This window comes from Salvelinus namaycush, chromosome 22 (assembly GCF_016432855.1).
Source record: "Salvelinus namaycush isolate Seneca chromosome 22, SaNama_1.0, whole genome shotgun sequence".
NCBI classification, from domain to species: domain Eukaryota; kingdom Metazoa; phylum Chordata; class Actinopteri; order Salmoniformes; family Salmonidae; genus Salvelinus; species Salvelinus namaycush.
The window spans coordinates 2,914,734-2,933,919 of record NC_052328.1 but is presented as its reverse complement, the minus strand read 5'-3'; the positions used below and the strand labels follow the sequence as shown (position 1 = coordinate 2,933,919).

The following is a 19,186-nucleotide window of genomic DNA, read 5'->3' as shown; positions in this document are numbered from 1 at the left end:
CCAGCATAGAGCTTCACCACAGAGCATCCTCTAGACAGGGGCCTGGTCACAGGTGGGTCCCAGCATAGAGTTTCCTCTAGACAGGGTCCTGGACACAGGTGGGTCCCAGCATAGAGTTTCCTCTAGACAGGGGCCTGGACACAGGTGGGTCCCAGCGTAGAGCTTCACCACAGAGCATCCTCTAGACAGGGGCCTGGTCACAGGTGGGTCCCAGCATAGAGTTTCCTCTAGACAGGGGCCTGGACACAGGTGGGTCCCAGCATAGAGCTTCACCCCAGAGCATCCTCTAGACAGGGGCCTGGACACAGGTGGGTCCCAGCATAGAGCTTCACCACAGAGTATCCTCTAGACAGGGGCCTGGTCTGGTCATGGAGCTCCGCCACTGAGCATACTCTAGACAAGGGCCTGGTCACAGGTGGGTCCCAGCATAGAGCTTCACCCCAGAGTATCCTCTAGACAGGGGCCTGGACACAGGTGGGTCCCAGCATAGAGCTTCACCCCAGAGCATCCTCTAGACAGGGGCCTGGACACAGGTGGGTCCCAGCATAGAGCTTCACCACAGAGTATCCTCTAGACAGGGGCCTGGTCTGGTCATGGAGCTCCGCCACTGAGCATACTCTAGACAAGGGCCTGGTCACAGGTGGGTCCCAGCATAGAGCTTCACCCCAGAGTATCCTCTAGACAGGGGCCTGGACACAGGTGGGTCCCAGCATAGAGCTTCACCCCAGAGCATCCTCTAGACAGGGGCCTGGACACAGGTGGGTCCCAGCATAAGAGTTTCCTCTAGACAGGGGCCTGGACACAGGTGGGTCCCAGCATAGAGTTTCCTCTAGACAGGGGCCTGGTCACAGGTGGGTCCCAGCATAGAGTTTCCTCTAGACAGGGGCCTGGACACAGGTGGGTCCCAGCATAGAGTTTCCTCTAGACAGGGGCCTGGACACAGGTGGGTCCCAGCATAGAGCTTCACCACAGAGCATCCTCTAGACAGGGGCCTGGTCACAGGTGGGTCCCAGCATAGAGTTTCCTCTAGACAGGGTCCTGGACACAGGTGGGTCCCAGCATAGAGTTTCCTCTAGACAGGGGCCTGGACACAGGTGGGTCCCAGCGTAGAGCTTCACCACAGAGCATCCTCTAGACAGGGGCCTGGTCACAGGTGGGTCCCAGCATAGAGTTTCCTCTAGACAGGGGCCTGGACACAGGTGGGTCCCAGCATAGAGTTTCCTCTAGACAGGGGCCTGGACACAGGTGGGTCCCAGCATAGAGTTTCCTCTAGACAGGGGCCTGGACACAGGTGGGTCCCAGCGTAGAGCTTCACCACAGAGCATCCTCTAGACAGGGGCCTGGTCACAGGTGGGTCCCAGCATAGAGTTTCCTCTAGACAGGGGCCTGGACACAGGTGGGTCCCAGCATAGAGTTTCCTCTAGACAGGGGCCTGGTCACAGGTGGGTCCCAGCATAGAGCTTCACCACAGAGCATCCTCTAGACAAGAGCCTGGACACAGGTGGGTCCCAGCATAGAGCTTCACCACAGAGTATCTTCTAGACAGGGGCCTGGACACAGGTGGGTCCCAGCATAGAGCTTCACCACAGAGTATACTATAGACAGGGGCCTGGACACAGGTGGGTCCAGCATAGAGCTTCACCACAGAGCATCCTCTAGACAAGAACCTGGACACAGGTGGGTCCCAGCATAGAGCTTCACCACAGAGTATCTTCTAGACAGGGGCCTGGACACAGGTGGGTCCCAGCATAGAGCTTCACCACAGAGTATCTTCTAGACAGGGGCCTGGACACAGGTGGGTCCCAGCATAGAGCTCCGCCACAGATCCTATAGTACAGACAGGGGCCTGGTCTGGTCATGGAGCTCCGCCACTGAGCATACTCTAGACAAGGGCCCAGTCACAGGTGGGTCCCAGCATAGAGCTTCACCACAGAGCATCCTCTAGACAGGGGCCTGGACACAGGTGGGTCCCAGCATAGAGCTTCACCCCAGAGCATCCTCTAGACAGGGGCCTGGACACAGGTGGGTCCCAGCATAGAGCTTCACCACAGAGTATCCTCTAGACAGGGGCCTGGTCTGGTCATGGAGCTCCGCCACTGAGCATACTCTAGACAAGGGCCTGGTCACAGGTGGGTCCCAGCATAGAGCTTCACCCCAGAGTATCCTCTAGACAGGGGCCTGGACACAGGTGGGTCCCAGCATAGAGCTTCACCCCAGAGCATCCTCTAGACAGGGGCCTGGTCACAGGTGGGTCCCAGCATAGAGTTTCCTCTAGACAGTGGCCTGGTCACAGGTGGGTCCCAGCATAGAGTTTCCTCTAGACAGGGGCCTGGACACAGGTGGGTCCCAGCATAGAGTTTCCTCTAGACAGGGGCCTGGACACAGGTGGGTCCCAGCATAGAGTTTCCTCTAGACAGGGGCCTGGACACAGGTGGGTCCCAGCATAGAGCTTCACCACAGAGCATCCTCTAGACAGGGGCCTGGACACAGGTGGGTCCCAGCATAGAGCTTCCTCTAGACAGGGGCCTGGACACAGGTGGGTCCCAGCATAGAGTTTCCTCTAGACAGGGGCCTGGACACAGGTGGCTCCCAGCCAATGCCGTATATAAACCCTGGGTTGCTGAAGCCACCGGTTGGCCTTAACGCCACCCAGTAGGAGCAGGCCACCATAGGAATACATGGAATTCTACAGGATTTCAATGAAATGTTTCAAGGACAACATGACATGTATTTAAGTATGTTCTGTTGTAGAGGGGCCAATAACATTAGTACTTTAAGGAAAATTGTTTAATATATTTTTGCATGTTTAAAAAATTATATGTTTAGCTCACATTAAATAATTATAGTCTGCATTACGGTGTCTGTAATAGAATAAACTTGTCAACAACGAATGTAGACATGAATACATGCAGTTCTATAGCTTCCAACATCTTTTCTACACTGGAGGAGGACTACCAAGATGGCTGTGCGGTGGCTTCAATACAGCGCCCCCTGTCAGTCACCTAGGGTTTTACACATCTTTGGTCCCACCTTGGAGCTCTGTCACAGAGCATACTGTTCACTAGACAAGGGCTTGGTCACAGGTGGGTCCCAACATGGAGCTCCGCCACAGATCCTATAGTACAGACAGGGGCCTGGTCTGGTCATGGAGCTCCGCCACTGAGCATACTCTAGACAAGGGCCTGGTCACAGGTGGGTCCCAGCATGGAGCTCCACCACAGAGCATTCAGTATAGACGGGCCTGGTCATGGAGCTCCGCCACTGAGCATACTCTAGACAAGGGCCCAGTCACAGGTGGGTCCCAGCATGGAGCTCCACCACAGAGCATTCAGTATAGACGGGCCTGGTCATGGAGCTCCGCCACTGAGCATACTCTAGACAAGGGCCCAGTCACAGGTGGGTCCCAGCATGGAGCTCCGCCACAGAGCCTTCAGTACAGACAGTACTACTTATCAGAGTTGGGGTCAACTCAATTTCAATTCAATCAATGATGGAATTGGAATTTCTGTTCACTAAAATAGAATTGTAGTTTTCTTTGTGAAATTGACTGAATTGTAATGAAGCTCAACCCTGGTATGGAACATTCTCCAGTCACCACACACTGAAGGGTGTGAAGGGATGGTTAGCGTATCCAGACCCTCTAGCAGAGTACTATTTTACTGGTATGGAACATTCTCCAGTCACCGCACACTGAAGGGTGTGAAGGGATGGTTAGCGTATCCAGACCCTCTAGCAGAGTACTATTTTACTGGTATGGAACATTCTCCAGTCACCACACACTGAAGGGTGTGAAGGGATGGTTAGTGTATCCAGACCCTCTAGCAGAGTACTATTTTACTGGTATGGAACATTCTCCAGTCACCACACACTGAAGGGTGTGAAGAGGATGGTTAGTGTATCCAGACCCTCTAGCAGAGTACTATTTTACTGGTATGGAACATTCTCCAGTCACCGCACACTGAAGGGTGTGAAGAGGATGGTTAGCGTATCCAGACCCTCTAGCAGAGTACTATTTTACTGGTATGGAACATTCTCCAGTCACCACACACTGAAGGGTGTGAAGGGATGGTTAGCGTATCCAGACCCTCTAGCAGAGTACTATTTTACTGGTATGGAACATTCTCCAGTCACCGCACACTGAAGGGTGTGAAGAGGATGGTTAGCGTATCCAGACCCTCTAGCAGAGTACTATTTTACTGGTATGGAACATTCTCCAGTCACCACACACTGAAGGGTGTGAAGAGGATGGTTAGTGTATCCAGACCCTCTAGCAGAGTACTATTTTACTGGTATGGAACATTCTCCAGTCACCACACACTGAAGGGTGTGAAGAGGATGGTTAGTGTATCCAGACCCTCTAGCAGAGTACTATTTTACTGGTATGGAACATTCTCCAGTCACCGCACACTGAAGGGTGTGAAGAGGATGGTTAGCGTATCCAGACCCTCTAGCAGAGTACTATTTTACTGGTATGGAACATTCTCCAGTCACCACACACTGAAGGGTGTGAAGAGGATGGTTAGCGTATCCAGACCCTCTAGCAGAGTACTATTTTACTGGTATGGAACATTCTCCAGTCACCACACACTGAAGGGTGTGAAGAGGATGGTTAGCGTATCCAGACCCTCTAGCAGAGTACTATTTTACTGGTATGGAACATTCTCCAGTCACCACACACTGAAGGGTGTGAAGAGGATGGTTAGCGTATCCAGACCCTCTAGCAGAGTACTATTTTACTGATTTTGTTGAACACTTTTTTCCTCTGTTGTTTACTGGGTTTTCTGGAAAGGGAAGTTGCTCTGTTTCGATTTGTTTTAGGACTTGTGCTAGCTAACTGTTCTAGGGATTTCAGTGTTGTTTCTAAGAACTGTGAAGGGCCAGCTGCTTTGTCTCGTCTGACACTCTGTGTGGCCACCACAGTGTTCAGTAAGCTGTGGAGAGGGGATTCGCCAGAGACAGGTTGTCTGGCCCGCTGTCTCTCTGTGTCTCTCTGTGTGGGCCCCACAGTGTTCAGTAAGCTCTGGAGAGGGGATTCGCCAGAGACAGGTTGTCTGACCCGCTGTCTCTCTGTGTCTCTCTGTGTGGGCCCCACAGTGTTCAGTAAGCTCTGGAGAGGGGATTCGCCAGAGACAGGTTGTCTGACCCGCTGTCTCTCTGTGTCTCTCCGTGTGGGCCCCACAGTGTTCAGTAAGCTGTGGAGAGGGGATTCGCCAGAGACAGGTTGTCTGACCCGCTGTCTCTCTGTGTCTCTCCGTGTGGGCCCCACAGTGTTCAGTAAGCTCTGGAGAGGGGATTCGCCAGAGACAGGTTGTCTGACCCGCTGTCTCTCTGTGTCTCTCCGTGTGGGCCCCACAGTGTTCAGTAAGCTCTGGAGAGGGGATTCGCCAGAGACAGGTTGTCTGACCCGCTGTCTCTCTGTGTCTCTCTGTCTGGCCACCACAGTGTTCAGTAAGCTGTGGAGAGGGGATTCGCCAGAGACAGGTTGTCTGACCCGCTGTCTCTCTGTGTCTCTCTGTCTGGCCACCACAGTGTTCAGTAAGCTCTGAAGAGGGGATTCGACAGAGACAGGTTGTCTGACCCGCTGTCTCTCTGTGTCTCTCTGTCTGGCCACCACAGTGTTCAGTAAGCTGTGGAGAGGGGATTCGCCAGAGACAGGTTGTCTGACCCGCTGTCTCTCTGTGTCTCTCCGTGTGGGCCCCACAGTGTTCAGTAAGCTGTGGAGAGGGGATTCGCCAGAGACAGGTTGTCTGACCCGCTGTCTCTCTGTGTCTCTCCGTGTGGGCCCCACAGTGTTCAGTAAGCTCTGGAGAGGGGATTCGCCAGAGACAGGTTGTCTGACCCGCTGTCTCTCTGTGTCTCTCCGTGTGGGCCCCACAGTGTTCAGTAAGCTCTGGAGAGGGGATTCGCCAGAGACAGGTTGTCTGACCCGCTGTCTCTCTGTGTCTCTCCGTGTGGGCCCCACAGTGTTCAGTAAGCTGTGGAGAGGGGATTCGCCAGAGACAGGTTGTCTGACCCGCTGTCTCTCTGTGTCTCTCCGTGTGGGCCCCACAGTGTTCAGTAAGCTCTGGAGAGGGGATTCGCCAGAGACAGGTTGTCTGACCCGCTGTCTCTCTGTGTCTCTCTGTCTGGCCACCACAGTGTTCAGTAAGCTGTGGAGAGGGGATTCGCCAGAGACAGGTTGTCTGACCCGCTGTCTCTCTGTGTCTCTCTGTCTGGCCACCACAGTGTTCAGTAAGCTGTGGAGAGGGGATTCGCCAGAGACAGGTTGTCTGACCCGCTGTCTCTCTGTGTCTCTCTGTCTGGCCACCACAGTGTTCAGTAAGCTGTGGAGAGGGGATTCGACAGAGACAGGTTGTCTGACTCGCTGTCTCTCTGTGTCTCTCTGTCTGGCCACCACAGTGTTCAGTAAGCTGTGGAGAGGGGATTCGACAGAGACAAGTTGTGTGTAGAGCCACAGACAACACCATCGGCCAGTGTGAGGGAGACAAGCCTGAAACTGTCCTCATCTGTAAACTGAGCCCGTGTCCAGGTAGAGTACATACATGCACACACATGCATGCTCTTACACACACACACACACACACACACACACACACACACACACACACACACACACACACACACACACACACACACACACACACACACACACACACACACACACACACACACACACACACACACACACACACACAGACAGATAGAAGTCAATGATGTGTAATAACTGTTTCTCCTGCTGTCCCTATAAGTGCTTCAGGAGACCTCTGTAGCACTTAGTGTGTGTGTGTGTGCGTGCCTGTATCTGTGTCTAGACCTGCATCTGAACAGTTGAGAAAGCCAATATAAATGGACCCTTCTCCTCCATAACACCTGGGGGGATGGGGGGGGGGGGGGAATTGAGCTTTGTACCCAGTTCTGTTTTCTGAGGAGGGACTTCCAGGGGGTGAAACACATTTAGGGGGACACCTCTTTATGACGTATTAGAAAGGAGGATGAGGAGAAGGGGGGTTCTTAAAGAGCTCTGATTACCTGGGGAGACAGGAGAGGAGAAGGGGGGTTCTTAAAGAGCTCTGATTACCTGCGGAGACAGGAGAGGAGAAGGGGGGTTCTTAAAGAGCTCTGATTACCTGGGGAGACAGGAGAGGAGAGGGGGGGGGGGGTTCTTAAAGAGCTCTGATTACCTGGGGAGACAGGAGAGGAGAAGGGGGGTTCTTAAAGAGCTCTGATTACCTGGGGAGACAGGAGAGGAGAAGGGGGGTTCTTAAAGAGCTCTGATTACCTGGGGAGAGAGGAGAGGGGGGGGGTTCTTAAAGAGCTCTGATTACCTGGTGAGACAGGAGAGGAGAGGAGGGGGTTCTTAAAGAGCTCTGATTACCTGGTGAGACAGGAGAGGATGGGGTTCTTAAAGAGCTCTGATTACCTGGGGAGACAGGAGAGGAGAAGGGGGGTTCTTAAAGAGCTCTGATTACCTGGGGAGACAGGAGAGGAGAAGGGGGGTTCTTAAAGAGCTCTGATTACCTGGGGAGACAGGAGAGGAGAAGGGGGGTTCTTAAAGAGCTCTGATTACCTGGGGAGACAAGAGAGGAGAGGAGGGGGTTCTTAAAGAGCTCTGATTACCTGGGGAGACAGGAGAGGAGAAGGGGGGTTCTTAAAGAGCTCTGATTACCTGGGGAGACAGGAGAGGAGAGGAGGGGGTTCTTAAAGAGCTCTGATTACCTGGTGAGACAGGAGAGTAGGGGGTTCTTAAAGAGCTCTGATTACCTGGGGAGACAGGAGAGGAGAGGGGGGGTTCTTAAAGAGCTCTGGTTACCTGGGGAGACAGGAGAGGAGAGGAGGGGGTTCTTAAAGAGCTCTGGTTACCTGGGGAGACAGGAGAGGAGAGGGGGCGTTCTTAAAGAGCTCTGATTACCTGGGGAGACAGGAGAGGAGAGGGGGGGGGGTTCTTAAAGAGCTCTGATTACCTGGGGAGACAGGAGAGGAGAGGGGGGGGGGTTCTTAAAGAGCTCTGATTACCTGGGGAGACAGGAGAGGAGAGGGGGGGTTCTTAAAGAGCTCTGATTACCTGGGGAGACAGGAGAGGAGAGGGGGGGGGGGTTCTTAAAGAGCTCTGATTACCTGGGGAGACAGGAGAGGAGAGGGGGGGTTCTTAAAGAGCTCTGATTACCTGGGGAGACAGGAGAGGAGAGGGGGGGGGGGGTTCTTAAAGAGCTCTGATTACCTGGGGAGACAGGAGAGGAGAGGGGGGGGTTCTTAAAGAGCTCTGGTTACCTGGGGAGACAGGAGAGGAGAGGAGGGGGTTCTTAAAGAGCTCTGGTTACCTGGGGAGACAGGAGAGGAGAGGGTTCTTAAAGAGCTCTGATTACCTGGGGAGACAGGAGAGGAGAGGAGGGGGTTCTTAAAGAGCTCTGGTTACCTGGGGAGTCAGGAGAGGAGAGGGGGGGGGGGTTCTTAAAGAGCTCTGGTTACCTGGGGAGACAGGAGAGGAGAGGAGGGGGTTCTTAAAGAGCTCTGGTTACCTGGGGAGTCAGGAGAGGAGAGGGGGGGGGGGGTTCTTAAAGAGCTCTGATTACCTGGGGAGACAGGAGAGGAGAGGAGGGGGTTCTTAAAGAGCTCTGATTACCTGGGGAGACAGGAGAGGAGAGGGTTCTTAAAGAGCTCTGATTACCTGGTGAGACAGGAGAGGAGAGGGTTCTTAAAGAGCTCTGATTACCTGGGGAGACAGGAGAGGAGAGGAGGGGTTCTTAAAGAGCTCTGATTACCTGGGGAGACAGGAGAGGAGAGGGCTCTTAAAGAGCTCTGATTACCTGGTGAGACAGGAGAGGAGAGGGGGGGTTCTTAAAGAGCTCTGGTTACCTGGGGAGACAGGAGAGGAGAGGGGGGGGGGTTCTTAAAGAGCTCTGGTTACCTGGGGAGACAGGAGAGGAGAGGGGGGGGGGGGTTCTTAAAGAGCTCTGGTTACCTGGGGAGACAGGAGAGGAGAGGAGGGGGTTCTTAAAGAGCTCTGGTTACCTGGGGAGACAGGAGAGGAGAGGAGGGGGTTCTTAAAGAGCTCTGGTTACCTGTGGAGTCAGGAGAGGAGAGGGGGGGGGGGGTTCTTAAAGAGCTCTGATTACCTGGGGAGACAGGAGAGGAGAGGAGGGGGTTCTTAAAGAGCTCTGATTACCTGGGGAGACAGGAGAGGAGAGGGGGGGGGTTCTTAAAGAGCTCTGATTACCTGGTGAGACAGGAGAGGAGAGGGTTCTTAAAGAGCTCTGATTACCTGGGGAGACAGGAGAGGAGAGGAGGGGTTCTTAAAGAGCTCTGATTACCTGGGGAGACAGGAGAGGAGAGGGTTCTTAAAGAGCTCTGATTACCTGGTGAGACAGGAGAGGAGAGGGTTCTTAAAGAGCTCTGATTACCTGGGGAGACAGGAGAGGGGGGGTTCTTAAAGAGCTCTGATTACCTGGGGAGACAGGAGAGGGGGGGTTCTTAAAGAGCTCTGATTACCTGGTGAGACAGGAGAGGAGGGGGTTCTTAAAGAGCTCTGATTACCTGGGGAGACAGGAGAGGAGAGGGGGGGGGGGGTTCTTAAAGAGCTCTGATTACCTGGGGAAACAGGAGAGGAGGGGGTTCTTAAAGAGCTCTGATTACCTGGGGAGACAGGAGAGGAGAGGGTTCTTAAAGAGCTCTGATTACCTGGGGAAACAGGAGAGGAGAGGAGGGGGTTCTTAAAGAGCTCTGATTACCTGGGGAGACAGGAGAGGAGAGGGTTCTTAAAGAGCTCTGATTACCTGGGGAGACAGGAGAGGAGAGGAGGGGGTTCTTAAAGAGCTCTGGTTACCTGGGGAGACAGGAGAGGAGAGGAGGGGGTTCTTAAAGAGCTCTGGTTACCTGGGGAGTCAGGAGAGGAGAGGGGGGGGTTCTTAAAGAGCTCTGGTTACCTGGGGAGTCATTAGAGGAGAGGGGGGGGGGGTTCTTAAAGAGCTCTGATTACCTGGGGAGACAGGAGAGGAGAGGGGGGGGGTTCTTAAAGAGCTCTGATTACCTGGGGAGACAGGAGAGGAGAGGGGGGGGGGGGGGGGGGGGTTCTTAAAGAGCTCTGATTACCTGGGGAGACAGGAGAGGAGAGGGGGGGGGGGGTTCGGAACAGATGGTGCATTGTGGCTTTGTGTGAGACCATGTTTATGTCAAATTAGGACATAGGCTACTGCTTCACTGTGGTTTGTGTTTGTTGTATTGTTGGTTACTGATGTCCCCTTGGTGTGTGTGTTGTTGGTTACATGAAAATTGCTAAAAAGCAACACATTTGAAGTTTTGGAATGGCCTAGTCAAAGTCTAGATCTAATCCCAATTGAGATGTCGTGCCAGGACTTGAAACGAGAAGTTCATATTTCATACTCAGGCTCCCTTTATCTAATATTAGGTTTTGGTTGAAGATTTGATAACATTCAGTATCAAAAATAGAGAAAATCAGAAAGGGGGCAAATACTTTTTCACAGCACTGTATATATACTGTATGTATAAAAAAACAACCCCATTTTCGTGTCAGCCGACCCCACATGGGGTCGCAAACCCCTAGTTCGGTCACCGCTGCCATAGCAAATCACTTTTTGGTGCTATATGTAACCTTTTTTTGAAGGTTCTATGAAGAACCATGCTCAAGGTTCTAAATGGAACATGGTGCTAATGTTATATAAAGAACCATTAATAAAAGGTTCTATATAGCACCAAAAAAGGGTTCCACTATGGTTGCAACCCTTTTCCTATGGTCCTTTATAGAACCTTTATGGAGAATGGTTCTATAAAGAACCTTCTTTAATCTTAAAGGTTCTTTGTAGATCCTATTGAAAACCATACAGGGTTTTATTCTGGTCAGACATGTTATATTGTTAAAATTCCATAGGTGTTATTATTGACAAGTTGAAACAAGTGAGCTTCCTCTGGAACAGCTGGGGGTCCCTGAGGAGAGAATTGAAACTCACTGACTGATTTTAGTCAACTGTTCTCAACTAACACAAGCCCATAACATGAGTCTTTCACAGGACACCATCATTGACCATTGTCATATCTAATATGTAATGGAATTACACACGCCCCAAAATATTCTAATGAGCTGCTTCCCCTACATTTGAATTATCACCAAAAGAGATAAGAACCATTTTATGAACTGTAAAGAACCATTTGAAAAGTTCAAAGGGCTATTTGAGTCATTATGGTTCCACATAGAACCATCACCTTCCCAAAGAACCCTTATGTAGGGTTGCAGTTAAGGTAACTTTCCCCAAAATGTCCAGGATGTCCAGAACTCCCAGTTGGTACATTACCAGAAGAAGAAAGGAAAAAGCAAGAAATCTGGAATCGTCCAACCTGGATTTCTGGAAAACCTATGAAAAACGACATTTTGCAACCCAAAGTCCCACCATGTAATAATGTGTAAAGCTTGCCGTCTCTCATCCTCTGGTATAAACAGGACAGTCATCCCTGCCCCCGTTCACTAAAGAAGCCATGGAGATTTCAACGACAAAGACGGAGGGTGTACATCAGATTGGTCCTGAGAATCCTGTCCACAAACTCTCCTCCAGTAAGTGAGCATGGGATTATTCTTTTGAATTTTATTGGATTCTAGTCTATTCTATTCTTCTATTGGATTTTATTGGATTCTAGTCTATTCTATTCTTAGCGGCTTACCGTTTTAAACATCTGATACTAAAGAGGTTGTCTGAGAAATATGTTTGAGGTACAGTATATGGCGAATTCGGGGAATAGCCCTGACTGGGACTCAACCCATAACCTTAGGCGTTACGCCAAGAGATCCAAATCTCCTTTCTTTTGTGACCAACTTTTTATTCAGTTTTGTCTTTTCTTTTTTCAGGGGGAGGTTACAAGTACAAAAACAATCAAATAAATGCATACAAAGATAACCCAGTCCCCCTCCACCCGCCCTCATCCTCAATTGTTCCTTGACTAGCAGCATTCCTTCTTGTTGTGGATCATTCTAGTGTTTTAACTTCTAATAGTAACTGTATCCACTGGTTGAATGGGAGAGAGTGAGGTGGTCGCCATCTTAGAGCCAATCATCTTCCAGTAGTGATCTTCTCTGATTGATTGAGAGATTCGAGGGGCTATCATCGTTAAGTAACATAATTAAAGGAAAGCATTGAATATTTAAATGCATGCACTTCGGGGGGGAAAAAAAGGTATTTATCTGCAGGGCACATCCACATCATATGAAAGAATGTGCCTACCTGATTTAGGGGACACAGTGAACAGTTGGGAGTTGGGGCCAATTTCATCGTAAAACGTTTCCTTGGTGTTAAATACAGTCAATGAACAAACTTCAAATGTATAAGTTGGTGGTTCGGATTACAGAATGCCAAGGTCTTATTTTTTCCATATTCTGTTCGTGTTAAAGGGTTGTTCAGATTCAAGTAGATCTGTAGACCATACTTTTTTTAATGGCTAGCTCAGAATATGAGCTTTCCAAAAGTTGTTTATATATTATAGTGCACTCCTTTCAGGAGCCCAGATAACATATTTATAAATCCCATCATTGGAGGTTTCAGTAGCTGGGTTTCCCGAGGTCTCCATAGCTGACTTAAGTTGTAAATATAGAAAAATGTTTCCTTGGAATGTTCTTAAACCATTAATGTCCATGATATCAGTAAGGATACCGATTCCACATTTGGACCATTGAGGGGATGCTAAAGGCTGTCCTCCAGATCACAAGGCATTATTGTGAAATATTGGGAGTATTGGGAGTATGGGAGTATTGGGAGTATGGGAGTATTGGGAGTATGGGAGTATTGGGAGTATGGACATGTCGTTTTGATTCCCAGTTACATTGTTTTTCAAATAGAAATTGTGTGAGCAATAATAGGATTAAAGCATAGTTTACATTGTGTAAGGGATATATCAGTGGAGACCACCTCTTCCAGGCCAATAGGAGCCAGGGGGCAGAATAATCATGTCTAAACCACTTGAGGATGGGGCGAAATGCTAGAGACTGGAAATACAATTTAAGGTTTGGTACGGATAGTCCTCCTACATCTTTCCCTCTTTGTAAATGTGTTCATTTGATCTGGCATCGTTCACCTTGCCATATACATTCTGAAGCCGCAGTATGACTTTCTGCCCAATAGCCAGAGCCATAGGAAGCATTGAACTACAGAAATCCAGCCGCAACTGAGATATTCCATCTACTGAGGTTGGATTGAATTGATTTGAGCGTTCTGTTAGTTTCTGGCAATGGAGCTACACTGAGTATACAAACCATTAGGAACACCTGCTCTTTCCATGACAAAGACTTTTGCATTTTGGTAGGACTTCATTGTAAATGAGAATGTGTTCTTAACGGACTTGCCTAGTTAAATAAAGGTTAAATAAAACATGTATTAAAAATAGACTGACTAGGTGAATCCAGGTGAAAGCTATAATCCCTTTTTAATGTCACCTGTTAAATCCACCTCAAATCCGTGTAGATGAAGGGGAGGAGACAGGTTAAAGAAGGATTTGTAAGCCTTGTGACATGGATTGTGTGCCATTCAGAGGGAGAATGGACAAGACACAAGATTATAGTGCCTTTGAAAGGGGTATGGTAGTAGGTGCCAGGCACACTGGTTTGAGTGTGTCAATAACTGCAATGCTGCTGGGTTTATTCATGCTGAACAGTTTCTTGTATGTATCAAGAATGGTCCACCAGCCAGAGGACATCCAGCCAACGGACATCCAGCCAACTTGACACAACATTGGAGAGCATCCCTGTGGAACGAAAGGGTTTTCTAATGATCAATTAGCCTTTTAAAATGATAAACTTGGATTAGCTAACGCAACGTGCCATTGGAACACAGGAGTGATGGCTGCTGAAAATGGGCCTCTATACGCCCATGTAGATAATCCATAAAAAATCAGTCGTTTCCAGCTACAATAGTAATTTACAACATTAACAATGTCTACACAGTATTTCTGATCAATTTGATGTTATTTTAATGGACAAAAAAATGTGTTTCTCTTTCAAAAACAAGGACATTTCTAAGTGACCCCAAACATTTGAACGGTAGTGTGTATATATATATATATATATATATATATATATTATTAATGATGTAATTGTTATCTTTAGTGTTAATGAGACCATAAAAACAGGTCCCACAGTGAAACCCAGGCATTGGTCGTTCTCCATCCAGGTCATGGAGTCGCTCCTCCGTCACATTGGCCACTGACTCCATACTTTCCACTTCAGTAGAGTAGGTATCCATTTTAGAAACGAGCAGTGCAAGAGATTAATTTATCGGTTTTAATTGCAGGTCGAAGGCAGACGTAACTAACAATCTCTTGGATAGTATTGGTCAACTCTAACTGTTGTCGGGTGTTTCAATAAACATCTTTATTTTGCATTCAAGCCTCAGTTTTGGATGTATTCATTTTTTCTAGACAGTGTGCAGGTCGTCATCTCTTCCAGTATTGTTATTTTGACTCCTACTCACCTGGATCAGACACTATTCAGTAGTAAAGACCTTAAAAGAGAGGAGACGGCATCTTATCATTCATGGGTGTTGAGAAGCGCCATGTTCCCACAGGTGAATTATGAATGGACAGAATAGGCCAGCTACTGGAGAGAAATAGACCTGCTCTTGTTCTTTTTTAATACAGTGACCAGCCCACAGCTTAATGTGATGTTATATGTAATACACATTTATTAGAAAATAACTCAGTTCATTCCTAGTTATTTTGCAAAAGAAAAGCCAGGAGAAAGCCACAAGTTTTCAGTGCATGCCAGCGGAACGGGATATAGTTGAAGAGGTTGCCAAGTGTTGGGTTGCCAGGTGTTGGGTTGCCAGGTGTCGGATTAATGTCACTACTGTATGAGGAAAGAGCAGTAATGTGTCTGACTCTGACTCTGCTCTCGCCCCACAGATGAGCCATGTCTTGGAGACAAGTCTATATTCTGCCAGATGGAGGTCCTAGCCCGTTACTGTTCCATTCCTGGCTACAACAAGCTGTGCTGTGAGTCCTGCAACAAGAAGGAAGGCTTCACCACCCTCTTCTCTCCATCCCCAGACCTCCACAAGACTGTTGGATCCTCGAACTCAGACTCTGAGACTGGCCCAGACCAGGAGACCTCTACCCAGCCCAACCCCACCGCCTCCACCACCCTACCATCAGACTCCCCGCTCCCCACCACCACCCAGAGCCCATCCCGAACCACTAAGACCCCTAGACGGCCTCGCTCCACTGCTCAGGGCCTGACCACCTCACCGTCGGCGGGTGCCGTCGTTCCCCAGGGTCCTTCCTTTGGGGTCGGGGATGGAGACTCGGTCCCTGGGCTCCCTTCTCTACCTCCAGGTCCCAGCCCGCCTCTCCGGCCCCGGCTCCGATCCAACGCTGCTCCAGACTCCAATGGAGACCCTGCTTTATCGCCATCTAAAGAGCACAGCAATCCAAACAACCGCTCTTTAGGCCAATCCGCCGGCCCCGGCCCTGAACCCGGGCCTGCTGGAACTGTGGCTGGCGTTGCTGCTGCCAGGTCAAGAAGGGAGGATGTAGGATCGGACTCAGCTCACAGAACCAGAACAACCAGAACCCTGTCCCATGTGCTGACATGATCACTGACTTATCCTGGGACTTGCTGCTCAGTAATATTGGTCCACCATGACTTCTGTCAGCTCAACGTTATTGCAATGTTGTTACAGCATTAGAGTGTTACAGCGTTACAATGTGACAATGTTACAATATGACAATGTGACAACTTTATTTCAACATTGTTACAACATTATTACAACCATCTGATGGATTATCCTGGACTGGACTCTCAACCGATTGCTGCAAGAATAAATTAACATAAAATGTAAAAAAAAAAAAATCCAAGCCAGTGGACTTAGACCAGTAATGGTTACCTCATCGAACCAGCAGAGTGATCTCTATGCATTTGCACTGCATCACTCAGCCCTCTCTGCTTCAGTTAATACATGGAATAAAAAACAAGAAAATAAAATGGTGCTGGAACTAAAATGACTACAAGACATGTTAAACAATGTGACGACTGCATTTCTACCATATTACTTCCTGATCTGTGTACAGTTGTGCAAACATATTTTGAAAGTGCATCAGAACTACTTATTGAACTTAATATTGTGAAGATATTGTGTGGCACGCCCAAAAACCTTAACTTTGGGGGCTGTCACAAGTTGAAGTGATGATGTCACAAGTATTGGTGAGGTCACAAGTTTGGAGATGATGTCACAATGTATTGGTGATGATGTCGCAGTGTCTTGGTGATGATGTCACTTCCTCCAGGGAGCTTTGTAACCTCTCCCCATTGGTGCTCTTATTGTTGACTTGCTTCCCAAACAACCATTTACAAGAGATTGACCTCAGAGGTCGTCTAAAGGTCAACAGGTCAAGTCTGTTTGTAAAGCCAACCCCACTGTAGCATGCACATTACCTTTGTGGAAAAACTCACATATGCTTTAAAAGATAAAAAGAAAACCATTCTTGATATTTTTTTGTAAGTGCTATATTTTTCAAGTAATATTGTATATAGTGTACATTTCAGCAGCATATTATTCTCTAAGAAACTAACAGCCAGCCAACAGAATGTAAAGTATAATGATGTCAGTCGAGAAGTAGAGAGAATGCTGTAAGTCTGCAGAGTGGTTGGTCTGATGTCATGCAGTTTCAAGTTGTGCATTACCTCATTCCTGTCTTGCAGTTCATAACATCATTATGTGTATTGTATAGTTCTTGTATATACATGAATGAAAAGCTTTAAATGTTAATATTTATTAAATTTTTAAATAGTAGGGAGAAAAAAAACGTTTGAAAGAAAAATGGAAAAGTTGTCGTCTTTTTTGCATCATCTTGGTCCGAGTCGAGAGCTAATTAGCTGGTGGAAAAGATTAGGACAATACCAAATATCAAATCCTTTTTCCCATGTTCAAACCTTTTTTTATGCTAACTGTAGGATTCAGTTCATACCCAGACCACTTCTTAAAGGGACAATCTGCAGTTGATACATCACTTTTTAGACTTCTAAATATTGATGATTTTGCCTATTATTATATACAGTGGGGAGAACAAGTATTTGACACACTGCTGATTTTGCAGGTTTTCCTACTTACAAAGCATGTAGAGGTCTGTAGAGGTCTGTAATTTTTATCATAGGTACACTTCAACTGTGAGAGACGGAATCTAAAACAAAAATCCAGAAAATCACATTGTATGATTTTTAAGTAGTTAATTTGCATTTTATTGCATGACATAAATATCAAATACTTGTTCTCCCCACTGTATACCCATTGATTCCTGAAGAATATAACTTGTGCCTCATTAGCTTAGTTCAACTGTCGTACCCCATCAGAACTCAAAATACGCTGACTGTACAAACATTAGGACTTAGTTGTGTCAACTGTAAATGTTGGAGTTCCTCAAGGTTCCGTTTTAGGACCACTATTGTTTTCACTATATATTTTACCTCTTGGGGATGTCATTCGAAAACATAATGTTAACTTTCACTGCTATGCGGATGACACACAGCTGTACATTTCAATGAAACATGGTGAAGCCCCAAAATTGCCCTCGCTGGAAGCCTGTGTTTCAGACATAAGGAAGTGGATGGCTGCAAACGTTCTACTTTTAAACTCGGACAAAACAGAGACGCTTGTTCTAGGTCCCAAGAAACAAAGAGATCTTCTGTTGAATCTGACAATTCATCTTGATGGTTGTACAGTCGTCTCAAATAAAACTGTGAAGGACCTCGGTGTTACTCTGGACCCTGATCTCTCTTTTGACGAACATATCAAGATTGTTTCAAGGACAGCTTTTTTCCATCTACGTAACATTGCAAAGATCAGAAATGTTCTGTCCAAAATTGATGCAGAAAAATGTATCCATGCTTTTGTCACTTCTAGGTTAGACTACTGCAATGCTCTACTTTCCGGCTACCCGGATAAAGCACTAAATAAACTTCAGTTAGTGCTAAATATGGCTGCTAGAATCCTGACCAAAAAATGTGATCATATTACTCCAGTGCTAGCCTCCCTACACTGGCTTCCTGTTAAGGCAAGGGCTCATTTCAAGGTTTTACTGCTAACCTACAAAGCATTACATGGGCTTGCTCCTACCTATCTTTCCGATTTGGTCCTGCCGTACATACCTACACGTACGCTACGGTCACAAGACGGAGGCCTCCTAATTGTCCCTAGAGCAAACAGCTGGAGCAAACAGCAAACAGCTGGAGGCAGGGCTTTTTCCTATAGAGCTCCATTTTTATGGAATGGTCTGCCTACCCATGTGAGAGACGCAGACTCGGTCTCAACCTTTAATTCTTTATTGAAGACTCATCTCTTCAGTAGGTCCTATTATTGAGTGTAGTCTGGCCCAGGAGTGTGAAGGTGAACGGAAAGGCACTGGAGCAACGAACCGCCCTTGCTGTCTGCCTAGCCGGTTCCCCTCTCTCCACTGGGATTCTCTGCCTCTAACCCTATTACAGGGGCCGAGTCACTGGCTTACTGGTGCTATTCCATGCCGTCCCTAGGAGGGGTGCGTCACTTGAGTGGGTTGAGTCACTGACGTGGTCTTCCTGTTTGGGTTGGCGCTCCACCCTTTGGTTGTGCTGTGGTGGAGATCTTTGTGGGCTATACTCGGCCTTGTCTCAGGATGGTAAGTTGGTGGTTGAGAATATCCCTCTAGTGGTGTGGGGGCTGTGCTTTGGCAAAGTGGGTGGGGTTATATCCTGCCAGTTTGGCCCTGTCCGGGGGTATCATCGGATGGGGCCACAGTGTCTCCTGCCCCCTCCTGTCTCAGCCTCCAGTATTTATGCTGCAGTAGTTTATGTGTCTGGGGGCTAGGGTCAGTCTGTTATATCTGGAGAATTTCTCCAGTGTCCTGTGTGAATTTAAGTATGCTCTCTCTAATTCTTTCTTTCTCTCGGGGGACCTAAGCCCTAGGACCATGCCTCAGGACTACCTGGCATGATGACTCCTTGCTGTTCCCAGTCCACCTGGCCGTGCTGCTGCTCCAGTTTCAACGGTTCTGTCTGCGGCTATGGAACCCTGACCTGTTCACCGGACGTGCTACCTGTCCCAGATCTGCTGTTGTCAACTCTCTAGAGACAGCAGGAGCGGTAGAGATACTCTCAATGATCGGCTATGAAAAGCCAACTGACATTTACTCCTGAGGTGCTGACCTGTTGCACCCTCGACAACCACTG

At 48.4% G+C, this 19,186-nt stretch overlaps 1 protein-coding gene across 1 annotated transcript in view; it reads left to right on the top strand.

Moving 5' to 3' along the window:
* Positions 1 to 15,884, top strand: part of LOC120017354 (A disintegrin and metalloproteinase with thrombospondin motifs 3-like) — an 80,689-nt gene extending 64,805 nt beyond the window's left edge. Inside the window, exons 7-9 of the mRNA XM_038960103.1 lie at positions 6,400 to 6,529; positions 11,450 to 11,560; positions 14,893 to 15,884. Coding sequence (XP_038816031.1) covers positions 6,400 to 6,529; positions 11,450 to 11,560; positions 14,893 to 15,581 — 930 coding nt within the window. The 3' untranslated portion in view covers positions 15,582 to 15,884. The remainder of the gene's footprint in view (positions 1 to 6,399; positions 6,530 to 11,449; positions 11,561 to 14,892) is intronic.
* The last annotated feature ends 3,302 nt before the right edge of the window (positions 15,885 to 19,186 follow it).